Source organism: Amia ocellicauda, unplaced genomic scaffold (assembly GCF_036373705.1).
Source record: "Amia ocellicauda isolate fAmiCal2 unplaced genomic scaffold, fAmiCal2.hap1 HAP1_SCAFFOLD_76, whole genome shotgun sequence".
Classification (NCBI taxonomy): domain Eukaryota; kingdom Metazoa; phylum Chordata; class Actinopteri; order Amiiformes; family Amiidae; genus Amia; species Amia ocellicauda.
The window spans coordinates 447,067-462,254 of NW_027103003.1; the positions used below are offsets into that span (position 1 = coordinate 447,067).

A 15,188-nucleotide genomic window follows, 5' to 3' on the forward strand; every position below is an offset into this window, starting at 1 on the left:
GGGCTGGTAGAGACGGTGTGTTCCCCCGGTGGTCAGCTGGGCCTGAGACGGAAAGCAGTGCACCTGTGGAGAAACACGCTGGGGAAAAGGATAGCGGAGGGACATGAATGGGAGAATAACCACTGTAGAATGTGTGGTTTCACTTAACCGGCCTCAATGACGCGTCCCCTCTGAATGTCCTTTCCTTGTTCCTCTCTCCCTGCCTAGGATTGGTGGCACTGCAGAGCCTGGCCCAGGAGCTGACACAGTAGGAGGGGGACCCCGTACTGCCAAGCCTCCTAGGAATCCACCTGCCATGAACTTGAACGGACATTGGTGACGAAGACTCCTTGCAGCAGATTCGCACCTTAATTCCGGGACTTTATTAGTTTGCAAATATATTTTGCATATACCTTTCCCCATACATTACTAACATATGATCATGTATAACTTTATTATTATTATTATTATTATTATTATTATTATTATTATTATCTGTTTTTAGAAACACACGTAAACAATTTATTAGTTTATGATGTTGTTAGAGTTATATTAGATACAGTGAGAAAACTCTTATGTGTGGGCAGGGCTGGCTTAACTATTGAGAAGGTGTGTGCAACCACTCAGGACAACAAGACGTTGGGGGGCGGTGCCGTTTGAGGTCTCATAAAGGCAAGTATCCAATCGGAGCAGTTCTGTTTCGCTTTACTGATTTAATCATTTACTTCTGCTTGAAGGCGGGACTAAGCAGAGTGACAGTCCAGAGAATTTCTGCAGGTTAGAAAGTAATAACTGGAGTTCGGAAACAGTCGGTTGTTAGATCTTCATCGTGAAACCGTGACATATTTGTAAAACAAACCATTTCATATATTTACATTTTGCATAGAATATATAATTAGCAACTGTATTGCATTTCATCGGGTGCACCGTTTAAAATGGATTGGCGACAATATCTGGCTCAGCAACTGGATTTAACGGAGACTGTACACGCCTTTGCAAGGAGAAAAGTCAGGCGTGTCAACTTTCATTAGTGAAAAGAATATATTGTTGCTTTCTTGCTGTCCTGTGAATGTTTTAGGTGGGGTTAGGTGAAAATTAGAATGATGTCTATGTTTTGCCTAAGCAGATATAGATAAAATGCAGCTAAGTTGCACAGGGCGCAAATATGGCCAGGGCCTGGGCTACCGCTGTTGCTGTGAGAGTGAAACGGGTTAAGTTTAGACACAAGGGGGTATATTATTTTGGTGTATGGCTGGGCCGACAAATTCCTTTATATGAGTGAGCCGAGATGAAATCATAAACTACAGGCTGTTGTATCCCTTACACTGCTTCCAATTCAATTTATATATTTATTTACAAAAATAATTATCCTAACGACCCTAAATCGATACACCTATATTAAAACGTTTACTTGGAATTAATCAACTCAACAGCGAGACCAACAATAATAATACATGCAGATAATAAATGACTAGTTAATTTGAATGTAAATGAACATTATTACTTTAAACTTGCAACAACACAATTATTAAATGAATTTTATGAAAAGGAAATACAGAATAATGAATTCCAGACTTCGGAAATAGAGATGGAGAACAGTTCGTGGGTTCCGCAGTTCTGCGCAGATCTGCGGATCTCCACCAATGGGATCCGTGGAATTCTGCAGATCTGCGCAGATCTGCACTACAAGAACATGACTGCAGACTTATTTGGTGCAATGTAGGCAATGGTCTTGGGTAACCAGTCTCGTTCTCTTGTCCCTCCCACTTGTAGTGTGCCCAATCACGACTGAAATATTTGATTGAGTAGAGTTATATCATTTCCATATGGTTAACTCTACCCTCCCTTAGCAACAGTGATGTGGGTAGGCAAGGGTGCGAGAAGTTTACCTTCAGCTGTCATTAAAAACACAAAGCAATGATAGCTGAATTTTTGTTTTTGTGATGTACTAAAAAGCATAAAGAGAAGAAATGTCTAAAATCATGATATAGTTAATTACCTAAATCCTTCTCACACACCGATAGCTAAATCAGTAGGCTACGTTGGGCTTAAACATTATTACACAGTAGATAATATTACAACAGTAAATCAAATGCCAATACAAATTACTTAACTTCACTAACATACAGCTTTAACTTAAACCTTGCTACATTCATTTTAACAAATCATTAATTATCATTAATATCAAGATTATCATTAATATATGATAATAATTAACGTTAAGTAACTGGCCCCTTTGAGTGAGACCGAATTGAAAGTAAATTTGGGACAATAACATTATTTAACCATGACAAAAAGCTTTTTTTAAATAAGATTTATGGATAACAAATCACATCCTTAAAAAAAAAAAAAAAACTTACCTCAGGATCTTGATGAAATACTGCTACGCGTTATTTTCACTGACCGCAAACACCAAAATTAGCTAATCTAATATATACAAATGTAACAAACAATACAAAACCTAAAATATATACATATATATAGACAATACCTATAGAAATTAAATATATAAAAAAATAAATTATGCAAATATATCTATACAAATAGGTTACAAGTTTCTTTGATAACTGCTCTTTTCTCCTTCACACTCACTACGCGAACTCACATCTTCAGCTGAGGCGTGCAGTGGAACACTTCAGGACCATTAAAAAAAGCCAGTAAAGCGAAATAATGTGCTCTGTTTTTTCAAGAGGTGCTGGATCTATGTTGAATATTCAATTCAGTTCCATTCAAAATATATTTTTTGGCCTATTGATAATACAGGATACAGATTGTACATTTACAGGAATAATCATGTTACAAGAGGTGCTGGGAGGGGTGATTGGTGTTGCCTACTAAATGGTTTGTTTATTTATTATGTTTCTATTATTATGGTGTAGTTTTATATTTTCACCTTGTTTTATTACTTTTGTTATATTTGTACTTGTTATATTACTTGTTAATTTTCACTTGATTTGCTTTGGTTTTTTCACTTAATTATATTTTCACATGAAGGCAACATTCTTCACCAACTCCAGACACTAATGAAGGACACACCCGTCTGATTGGGCGGTGTCCCCCACTCCTTCAGCTAGCACACCTGTTTTAATATATCTCCTGACCCCTAATGAGGAGGACCTGCTTTAAAAGAGGAGTGCAGAGAGCAGTAGAGCATGCATGGGACTGAGAAGGAAGGAGGACATCACTGTGGGGAGCAAGGCAGGAAGGCGTGCGGCAGTCGGGAACATTTAAAGGCTAGGAAGACAGCCTTGAGGAACAGAGGAAGCTGCTGACTGGAACAGAGGAATTGTACATGGCAGGATAAGTACTCTGATGTCTTATGGGAAAACTCTCCTTGGTTTTGAATGAGAGCTTTGGCTAATGATTGCTGTGCACCCTTCCTGGCTCCTGGCTGTGTGGCATCCTGGCTTCTGGGAGTGGGCATCCTGAGGAAAAAAATGTATAATTTGGGTATAGATACTGGACTGATTTTGTACTATTTCTACTTATCTGACAGGGCTGGTAGAGACTGTGTCCCCCCGGTGGTTAGCTGGGCCCGAGATGGAAAGCAGTGCACCTGTGGAGAGAAACTTGCTGGGGAAAAGGATAGCAGAGAAAATTAACATCTGTAGCGTGTGTGGTTTCACTTACCTCAAAGGTATGTCCCTCCTGAATCTCCCTTTTCTTGTTTCTCTCTCCCTTCCCAGGATTGGTAGCACTGCAGTGCTTGGTCCAGAGGCTGACATGGTGTAAGGGGGACCCCATGCTGTCAAGCCTTAGAGATTTCTACTTGGTACAACCCTGAATGGATATTGGTGAATAAAAGACTCCCTTGGCGTATTTGTACCATATTCCCCGGACTTTGACTTTGGGAGGGCCAAGACAGGCTTAGCTTTTAGTTTAGTTTTATTGTTTTTTGTTTAGAATTAGTTTTAGTATTTTTATTGCCTGTCTTTTAAAATACTGTTGTCTTGTGTTTTTTATTTATTTTTATCTTTTTGATTGTCACGGTCGCTTGTGCAATCGCCTGGTATTAAAGATGGTTTTAGTTAGGATTTTATTGTTCGCAATAGGGCCTCCAGCCGGGCGGACTTCGTACTCTGCCCGGTAGCCACTGATAAACTATTTTTTGCAACTTTAAGTATTGACTCTGTGGTTTGTACATTGGGATCTTGCTAAGGCCTGTGTGGGGAGAGGGAGCAATAGTGAGACCCCCCTCCTCACTTGAATAAAATAGGAGTGGTGTGGTCATGTGACTGTGACAATGACATAGAGGGGAAAAATTGCCACAATCTCTTTGGTATCCCATCAAACCTAGGAAATAAAACTATGCAGTTTTCTTGACGGGCAAAGGCAACTTTGTGATTAGCTGAACCTTGGCATTGTCAGGTGATTTCCCCTCTGGAGTGAGAGTAACACCTAGATATGAAACAAAGTCTCTAAACCGTTGCACTTTCTTTTGGGTTGGTTTTCAAACCTGCTTGGAAAAGGAGACTTAAGAGTTCATCAAAGAGCTGAAGATGTTCGTTCTTCTGTAGTTGTAGCAAGCAGTAGATCGACGTATTGGACAAGGCACTCTGGTCTGGAAAAACCTTTTATGGTCTCAGCCATCTGCTTGTGAAAAATGGTTGGAGAATTATGCAAACCTTGTGGTAAGTGAGTCCATGTGTATTGCTGATTGTCAAAAGTGAAAGCAAATTTGTATTGGCAATTTTGAGCAAGTGGAACGCTCCAGAAACCATTGGAAATGTCCAGCACTGTGAAGACCCTATTGTCAGTTGGGACACAGGACAGTGGAGTGGCAGTGTCTCTTCCAATCGGTGCACAGGCAGGTGTCACAGTGTTGTCGCCTGTAGTCCACAGTCTGTTTCCAGTAACAGTAACAGAGAACTAATCACAGTTGCAACAGATTACTTTCAGTGGGAAACGCAGATCTTTACAAATACTTGATCAAGAGATATAATAAGTTTTGCAAGGAGCGCAAACTAGTCAGAATTACACCGCAAAACAACAAAAATGAAAATAATCGGACGGTTGGCTTGTGCTGTATGTTGAATAAATATAAAAACATCTTCAAAATGTACAGATTATTGTTGTCTTTATTATTAGTACTAGTAAGATTTAATAATAGCAATTTCACAAAGGAATGTGCAGCATATTGTGAGTGAGAAATAATACTTTTTAATTATAATTTGTCTTGCTGTAAATCTCATTGTGTAAAAAAAAATACAAAATCGTGAGAAAATCACATCGTGAGTTGAGTGAATCGTTACATGCCTACTGTATAGACAAAACTGAAACAATTAGTACTATAACAACATTAATCAATTAATAATATAGAAATAATATACAGTACATAATAAAAGTAAATGTTCCCACTACAGTCCCTCCTTTTAGCCAAGTGGTCATTCTTGTCACGTGGACACACAAATCATAGTGGGATCAGAGAAGTTTCAGGTCTGTGTCTGACATGTCAAACCTTAACAGAGGCTCTAATACTGGTTAAAAGGTTATTCTGTGTATGAAGAGACCTTTGAATGTAGAGACAGGTTAGTAATGACAAAAGGAAAACCAGGATAGATAAAACAGAAGAATTTTGACTAGAGATATTCATTAGGCCAAACCAGTCATGTCTCCACCCGACTCATGTCGAGCTCGGGCTATCAGGATTTTAGTCTCTGTCTTAGTCACGTGTGCTTGGGCCTCAGCCATGACCACTTCATGCTTGACAGGACAATCCTCAATTGTGAAGACATTGGTATATCAATTAGACTTGCTTTATCAGGCTCAATGTGGCACAGTCTGAAGTATTTACTGCTCTAGATGCATTATGTTAGCTTCCCATTGATGAAGCATGTTGGAGGGATGCAGTTTTCATTATTAAACTCGGCATCTATAGTGTTTATTCCTGAATTGGCAGCCCCAAACCATGTAGTCAGGTCAGTATCTAAATTTCACCTCTGAGTTGTTGATTAGTGAAACCTGTCTGACTCTAAGCCATGTATCTGCTAATGTGTGCTGATTTTTCCAATATGTTATTTAATGTCATAAGTAGCACAGAAAATTTGCCAAGGATCTAGTATTGACCCACGTACTCTAACAGACATTGACTTCAATGTACTTGTAAAATATATTATGGTTTGAATTTCATTGTATTATGTAAATTTGAATGTGAACTCTGTATTGCGCATATTTGGTAAGTCATCCTGGATAAGGGCTTCTGCCAATAAATAAATAAATAAAAGTAATAATGTTACTTCAGTGTTTACATTTAATTTTGGGCCCATAGGGATAAGCCCATGGGCTGGCACACTGACTTGCTGTGGACAGGTTGGAGGCCCCCTTACATATATTATTTACATATTTACATATATATTATCTACATATGCTTTCACTGCTGTGTCTACATCATGTAGATATTGGTGTGTGGCATTGCAACCAGGTGCCCAGTTACACCCAGTTACTCCTTGTAAATTCTATCATCCGTACAGGTCAGGAGTCCTAAGTAAAGGAGGATAAAGACCCCTGCAGGCATAATTATGGGAGAACTGTAAAGATAATTGTTATTTTCTGCTGTGCAATTCAATTTCTTTTGCATTTATTTTGTGCAACTTAATTTGAAACCAGTGCAACCATCTATCTTTCCCTTCTATATCTAAGGCTACAGTGGGATTAGTGGTCATTTAAAAACAGTATGTGGCCCATGCCACTTTGAATCTGTACCACCTTGTTTTGGAAAATGTTTCAGCATTTCTTCATCTCCACATTGTGGCAATTTAATAGGTTTCCTTTTTTCCTTCTTGTTTCCTTCTTGGTTAGTGTGTTAGTGAAGTCTGGTGAGGTTTATGTTATAACGGTGATAACACCAAGTCCTGATCAATCCCAGTCCAAATGCTTTCATGAAGACACGTGTGGTGCCCAGTCATTAAACCCACGGCCCATGAGGGCGCAACCATTGTTCCAGTTCAGACAGAGCTCTGATGATGAAAAGAAATATCCAACATTATTTATTCTCAAAAATGTACATGCCGTTTACTACCTTCCTTGCAAAATGGGTTCCTTGATTTGAATCTATTTGCCGTTTTGCCTTGTACTAACACTCAATACTACTTTCTGCTTTCTGAAGCAGTTAATCACTTCTTACCCACAATAAATTACAGCACCTGTCTCTTCTAACATCTGTCCAAAATTATTTCCTTCATTACGATTACATAATAAAATGTACACACAATATGTACACCTCCTTATTCTGTTAACACTGATTTGTGTTAACAAAGACTAATCATTGTCGATTACCATACTGCACTGCCAATTTTGCTACATTGGTGCGTCCACCTCTGAAACACTCAGCATTGCCTGCAGCAATGGAAACCGTCACCCCTAGTCCTTGATGTCCCGTACTGCATCTTGAATCATTCTCTTTAGCTCCTCTAATGTATACAGAGGAGGTGCGCTGGGGCATGGAGCTGACGACTATGTGTGTAATGGAAAAGTTTGCAGCTCTCTGCCATTTTTCCTTCACCACTGTCCTTCTCTTCCCCCACCGGCGCAGAAACATTTCCCTATTTCATGTCCCTCTCTATTACAGTTTTTACTCACATATTTGTTAATCCTTTTAGTGCACTGTTCTCTCCTGTGTCCTATTTGTCCACAATTGAAACACTCTACAGATACCTTGTCTTGGTCCGGCACTACTGCTCCTATTTTACCACCTTCTGCATTGATTCAACAGATCCTGCCCAAATTACAATAGTGTCAAATGTATCTCCTGGATTAACACCTAACAATAATGCCTTTTGTATATGTGGACCGAATCCCCTTTTTTAAATAATTGCAAACAGTCACGATCATTACGTGTTGTGTCCGGTATTCCACTGTGATCATGATACACGGTCCACTTTCTCTCAGCATATTCACAAGCAGTTTCACCATCTTTATGTTTTAAAGAAAAAGGCTTGATTTGTTTATATTGTCAATAAACAGGGCACAGAGCATCAGACTGTCCCCTTAAAAAACAATGTTTTTGTTATGTTCCTAGGGAGGGGAGTTCCATTTGGTTAACATAGGGTCTATAGGACCAGCAAGTTTTTAACTTTCCTTTGGAAATCAATCCTGATCACATTGCAAACCCAGGTCTTTGGATCAATGCCTTGATCAGTCACTTGTTTGATTAGCCTATGCTAATTATTTTGTATTTGGTGTAGGGCTGGCGACAGGTTTATTAGACTGCTGTTGACACTACAATTCAGCATCTATACAGGACTGAGAATAGTTTTAAAACATCTTTTTATTGAAATGTACACAGTTTAATGTCTCAATGTACTATGAAATTAAAGCATAGAACAAAAAAACAATTGGAAATAAAAAATAAATCATGGAATAATTTTGTTTAACAAAATGTAACCCCTTATGCTGACAAACCCCTCTGGTAACCTTAAAAGGGCACCAAATCTGTGTGCTTCTGTTTAATCCCATGTGTACTCTTCACTGTTGTGTTGTTTGCTAAGTGTTTGGTATCCCATGAAAGCTGAAAATCTCAGCTTTCTAACATTGTGAAGCATTATCTGATGTGAAAAATTTGTTTTTTATACCCCCCGCATTTACGCCCACCCCCCTCCGCATTCTGAAATACAATTATGACATATTCTGGAACCAGACCTTCCATGTTTTGGTAAAAGCTACACACACCTGTAGAGAGCTCAAAATGTCAAGATGTTTACAGTGCACTAATACACAATTTTACATAATTGGATCTGAACTTCTCTGTTTGATAGACCATCAAATCTTTACTGGATCTGTGACCTTCTGAATGAGACCCCTTCCCCCCCCCCACCGGAACAGTGTTTATCCCCTGGCTGGAGAGACAGAAATTGTAAATCAGATGTGTTTGAGAATTAAACACACTGGTAGCCAAGAGAATACGCTTTCAAAAGTTGTGCACATTGTAGGAATACAGTGTAACTTCTATGCACAGGAGCTGTGCATAACACTGCCAAATAATGCTTAAGAGGGTGTAGTAACAAAGTATATAACTCTGAAATGTATATTAGTAGATAGTAGGGTCCTATGGGCGTGGCCTATTTTGTTATGACGTATGACCTAACCTTATTAATATTCCTACGTCATAATTGGGGGGCGTGATTTCAGTTATTTCCTTAATTATTCCTACGTCATATCCGTCAGAAAGTGTACACCCATAAAACCCTGAACAACAAGGCCACCCATAACCCTGTTTTTCTTGTTGTTCTTGTTGGTCAACTGTAGAGTGTGAATGGGTCAGATCCTCCTGTAGTGGTTGGGGGGCTTTTTTTTTTTTTTTTTAAATATACATGTAATGGTTTAGAAAATCTAAACCGTTATAAGATCAACAAGTTCTGTTGTCTGTAATGGGGCCCAGGTCTTATCAATGCCAGTTTTGAATAGGGTGTTTATCATATCCACACTGTCTCTGTCTTTGTCTGTCTCTCTCGCCCAATCATTTTATAAGATCAACAAGGTCTGTTGTCTGTAATGGTCCCAGGTCCTAACAATGCCTGTTTTGCATAGCGTAAGTAACCACACTGTTATCCACACTGTTATCCACACTGTTTCTGTCTCTCCCCACCAATCTCTGGAAACATCTGAGGATGTTCAGTTTGTTTAATAATAAGACAAATTTAATTAAAAATTAAATTAAAAAAGCATGTGTATGTGTGTGTCTGTCTGTATAGGTTAATTGTTTTTGTAAAAAAAAAAAAAATATTTTATATTAGCTCTCTCACATAATGTGTTCATTCGTTTTACTTAAATACATTCTAGGGTCTTAAAGCTTGTAAGAGTTAGACTTAAGATAATGATGTGCTTTTAATGTATTTTAGCTGTCTCAATACCTAATGATAAGGCATCGTTTAAAAAATAAAAACAACTGATCACTCAATGCTAAATAGCTCACAACACTCAATGCTAAATAGCTCACAACACTTCAAGGCTAAATAGATCACATCACTCAATGCTAAATAGATCATATCACTCAAGGCTAAATCGCTCACACCACGGGAGGGGGGTCAGACAACAGTAGGTATGACGTGTGATATCAAAACATTCAGAATACTTTTAACCTATATAATTTATAAGCTTTGTAAAATAAACCCAAATATCTCTTTTGCGGTGATAAATGCTGTTCTGAGTAGTTTGTGACTTGTTTAATACCAAACAAAGCATAGCTATTTAAAAAACAAAACAAAAAAAATCACTGTAAAAACTATTAGAGCGATGGTTATTTTAGATCTTTATAGTTATTTTCTTGGTTCAGGTTGTGTTTTAGCTCTTATAAAGGCGTGAAATATTCTTAGTGGTTGTTCACTATAGGTCTAGATTAATTAAAAATGTTTTTTTGAGAGTCAAAAAGGTTCTAATAAAAGTTTAGAGTTGAGAGGAGAGAGATCGGCTCCATCTAGGTTTCTATTTGAAATTTGATGCAGTGCCATTTTATTGGTTTTTGATATGTTAATTTGTAACGGGGCGGCACAAAGTCCAGACCAGAACAATGCCTTACAAACAGCTCCGGCATATGGACACCTGTATAAGTATGAAGGTCAGGTCTTCAGCTCGACAGACTCATACTGACCTTTCGATTTAAGACTAAAGATCAATAATGGCCGGAAACAACATCAGCGACTTCGATTTAAACAAGTTTTTATGTAAGTCTTCAGATTAATTTCATTGACTCAGAGTGTGTTGTGTACATGTATTGTAAATAAGGCTATAGCATCTGTTTTAAGCTCTGTAAATTATTTTTCATCCAGTCAACAGGAGTTAATTCCCAACGCCGAGGAGATCATCTGGAAGAACGCCGGTAAGCTTTTTGTGTTTGCGCTCATGGGTTCTTATGTATGGATGTGTGTGTGTGGGGGGTGTGTGGTTTTGAAGCGGATCATTAGAGTTTTGAAAACGTTTTAATATATATCAATGCCGATCTTTTTAATTACACAGAAACTATCGAAAGGCCTGTGGTTAATGTCTCCGAGGATCGACCGAGAGAATTGGTTGCCCCTAGACGGGCTGTCTGCTGACCGGGTAAGAACTAAACCCCCGGTTGTTTGTATCACGTTTCTGTAAGATATTTGAGTTCAGTTTTGTTAATTTAAAAAAATTATCCTTTCTAACAGTATTAAGAAACGTGGTTCGAGACAATGAAAGGCCTTCCACATCGAGGGCTTGTTTCGTTTTACCTTCGAGAACCGTAACCTTTCAAGAATCTGAAAGGCCGTCAGCCCCGGTATCTGATAGCTGTGAGTATATATCTGCAGCCTGTAAATAAGAGGTTAAAGCTTTTTATAAAGCAGCGTGGCTAAAGGTTAAACATATCTCTTACCTTCACAGCGGTGCAAAAAGCTAAACCAGCTGAAAAACATAAGAAACGATTATTCTGTGGAGGTAAGTAAGATCTTTCAAACTTTAATGTTTTTAAAAGGGATTTGTTTGCCCGCTGAGGGTTGAAGGTTAATATTTAAAGGATGTGAGCCTGTTTCCTGTAGGGTGGGGGGTTCTAGGAAAGACCTGTAGGAGGCCGGACATGTCTGGGCTTGTTTCTGGGAAACGTGTTTAGAAATGGCCGATTGCCGTACCGTCTGGTTAGGAAGTTAAGCCAACCGAAAGGGTTTAGTAAGTTGTTTGGCATCTACCGCTATTATACTTCTGTTTTAAAGTGGTTGTTGGAAAAGGATTGATTGTGTTCATTGTATTTAATATTTAAACAGATCATGAAAACGCTTGTGAAACAGGAAGTCCCGGGATCAGGAAGCGTTTACACTTGGAAGGTTTGTTTAAAAATGAAATGTTGCTGTGGGTGTGTGTGTGTATATAAATGTGTTTTATTAATAATATTAAAGTTTTTAAAGAAACATTTAAGAAACAACTTATTTACAGTGGCTTCTCTGTTTTACATTTATTATAAGGTTTTAGATTTTATTAAGTCCTAATGAATATAGTGTCTGTAAATAATAAGGTGGTGTAGTGAATGTCTAAGGCTATTTTCAAAGGTCTAAAAAAGCTAAAGGTTTTGAATGTCCTGCTCAGGTTGTTTTAAGTTTGATTTCTTTCACCGTTTAAAGATATAAATGTAATGTATTTTTTATTCTTCCCAAGACTCTTGGGATAGTCATTCGGTGGATGAGCTTTTGAGGACAATTACTCCGTCTAAGTGGGATCAAACATCTTCACCGGTGAGACCACCGAGAGGATCCCCCACGGTGGTCTTGGAGACCCCCCAACATCTACTCGGGCCACAGCCTTCTGGGGGTAATTCAACACCCCAGATTCAGCTCGCCTCATTGTCGGTCGGAACAAATACAGCCACCCAACAACCTCAGGGGTCGCCGTTAGTCGGAGCTGACACACCCCCCAATGCCGGTCTGGTTTCAACATCGTTCACCCCGACCCGTTTCTTGGCTACAGAAACGCGGAACAGTACCCCGCGCTTGGTCAGGGTATCACCGCAAAGGCCTGCTTGGTCTCCGGCCATGAGTATACGCTCGCTCCCTGTCTCCGTCGACCAAGATTTACTGGAGCGACCATCCTTTGAAGCCGAGCCAGGCCACCAGCCCCCGGAGCTACTTCCTGAAGGTCGGCATGAGTTGCTACATACTTTGTTACAAAATCAAAGACTTGTGTTAGTGGGGCAAAACCTGGTGATAGAGAGCCAAAACACACTTATTAATACCCTTAACTAACGCCTTGTACCATATTTAATGTTTTAATAGCCACAAAACGCCTTACTATTGTGGGTTGTTGGAAAAATAAAAAATACATTAAAAAATGTCTGGATGTGTTGGTAAAAGAACTCACGAACTAAAGGATTATGAACAAGCTAGGGCCCCAAAAAGACCTTCCCATGAGAACATCCCCGGCCCTGTTATGAACTCCTCTGATGTTCCAATGAACCTGGAACTATTACAAATTGTAAATGATTTAAATAACCACCAACTACCCCCAACAGAACTAAACTCTCCGAGCCAACGTGAATTAACAGACTTACCGTTGAACCCCGACCTGTTACAGATGGTCAATGATCTAAATAACCACCTCCCACCGGTAGCGCCTATAGAGGTTCTCCCCCTAGTTCACCCCGATTTGTTTGAAATGGTGGAGGCTTTGGAGGAGCCACCCCGACCAAATTCTGCCCCTGTTATAAATGATTTGAGTCAATTAGAACACAGGATGTCGGCAGAAGCCACCATCTCTATAGAGGAGGATCTTGACATTAACCAGTTGGATATCTTTGAAGGGCTTTTACAGGCTTTAAATGAGACTCCTCAAAAAGGGGCTTTTGTAGATGGCGGCGGTGGTGGTGTTCGGAATGTGGAGGGTTCTGAGACTGATAAGGCTGTGGAGGACATGCTCTGTGAGAATGTAGGGGGTGACGGTTTTGTTCAAAATGATGATGTGTCCAAGAGTTCCAGTGATCCCGTGATTATAGATAGACTTGCCTATAACAATTTTGAAATGATTCAGCGTTTTAATTTTGCAGAACTTTTAAATTGTGACAATTATGCAGAAATATTTGTCAACATACACGAGGCCTTGCAAAACATGCTTGAACAGGTTGTTGAAAGGGTCAGACCTCGAGATGTTGTACAGTTAGAACTCAGAGGGGATGATTTGTTTAGCAACCTATCTGTAATGATGTGGAAGCAACCGTGTCCCAAGATCTCGACAACATAGTGTGGTGTTACTCTTGCTGGCAACCGCTCTACGATGATTTGGCTTCGAAACAAAATAATCTGAAATTTGTGCAAGGTCTCCCCGCCTTGTTGTGTGATGATGACTTGTTCCCGCCTGGTCAAACTAATCTAGTGATCCTTGATGACCTGATGGAGCAGGCCGGTGACAACAGTGAAGTGGAAAAAGCTTTCACAAAGCACACTCATCATAGGAATTTAAGTATTATTTATTTAGTTCAAAATTATTTTTTTCAAGGTAAAAAAAGCCGCACTATTAATTTAAACGCCAATTATATAATTATTTTTAAAAACCCCAGAGATAAACTACAGGTCGATTGCGGACTTAAAAGCACAAATCCCAGAAGACTTTCGCTTCAGAACAGGTTTGTGCCCGCCCGATTGGCCGGCAGTGTATGTGCTAAAGAAAAGGAAATAAATAAGAATGTCTGTTCGGATTAAAAGAATTCTGCAGCTTTTGCAAATGTTATTTGATGGGAGCCCGCGCCATAGGAAAGCAGTGCTGGCAGCGGCTTCCTCGGATTTGATCGAGACCCTGTGTGAAATAGCTTTAAACATCTTACGCGGTAATATACCCCTAACCCCTTCTCAAAATTCTAAACTCAAAAAACAAAAAGCTGTTATCAAGATCATCGCTAATAAGAAGTATTCTATTAAAAGAAAAAGAAAGAAGATTAATCAAACTGGGGGTTTTATTGGCCCACTGTTGAGCATAGCCGTGCCTTTCCTAACCAGTCTTCTAGCTTCCAGAGTGGGTTAATAATGGAATATGCTCAGAAAATGTTTTTGATCCCTCAGGAGCAGCTTGAGAAACTGAGAAAAAATGTTGTCGAGCCAGAGCCCATTAGACAAATGGCCAAAAACAACCTGGACTCTGAAATGAATGCTATATTGGCCAGGGCCGATTTAAATCAGTATTCCAAAGCCCAGATGTATAGCAACACGTTACAGCGCTACCTCCGTCTGGTTAGACAGGGTGAAAAAGATCAAAACACTTTAACTTTAACCATGGCCTCTCAAGAAAATGGTTCTGGGGCTGATGCGGGGGCTACGGTTGATAAAGATGTTGCGGTGACCGACCCTGTTGAGAGTTCAGAGGGAGATGTTGTAACTGATGTTTTGAGAAACATGCCTGCCAGAAGCAAAAGACATGCGGAATATATCCTGCACAAAATGGTTCAGAAACCGCTGGTAACGGCTTGGAATGAACAGGGTGAATTTGTTTTTAAAGGACAACTGATCAAAGGTTCACACATGTTTGATTTGTTGAAGAGCATCACTAGCACTAATAAGGTACCCGATAGTCGCCGACCTGTAGGCTGGAATGCTTTCCTACATGCGATGGCCTTTCTGAACATGCCCCAATCAACAGTTCATAACCAGGAAACGCGACAAAAAATCCGTCTGTGTAAAGAGGGGGAGACTGATGTGACTCCGACATCTCATTACTCTGACCGTGCTGAGCGACTATCCTCAGGATCTAGCCACCGTTGGAAAGCTTATTAATCTCAT

The 15,188-nt window shown here is 39.5% G+C and overlaps 1 protein-coding gene across 1 annotated transcript; it reads left to right on the top strand.

Annotated features, from left to right (window-relative positions):
* Positions 1 to 1,567: 1,567 nt before the first annotated feature.
* Positions 1,568 to 15,163, top strand: LOC136742971 (uncharacterized). Its single transcript, XM_066698637.1, has 6 exons — positions 1,568 to 1,691; positions 3,476 to 3,616; positions 11,106 to 11,228; positions 11,320 to 11,373; positions 11,697 to 11,756; positions 12,085 to 15,163. The coding sequence occupies exons 1-6, from the start codon at positions 1,568 to 1,570 to the stop codon at positions 12,666 to 12,668; spliced, it is 1,086 nt and encodes a 361-aa protein (XP_066554734.1). The 3' UTR covers positions 12,669 to 15,163.
* The last annotated feature ends 25 nt before the right edge of the window (positions 15,164 to 15,188 follow it).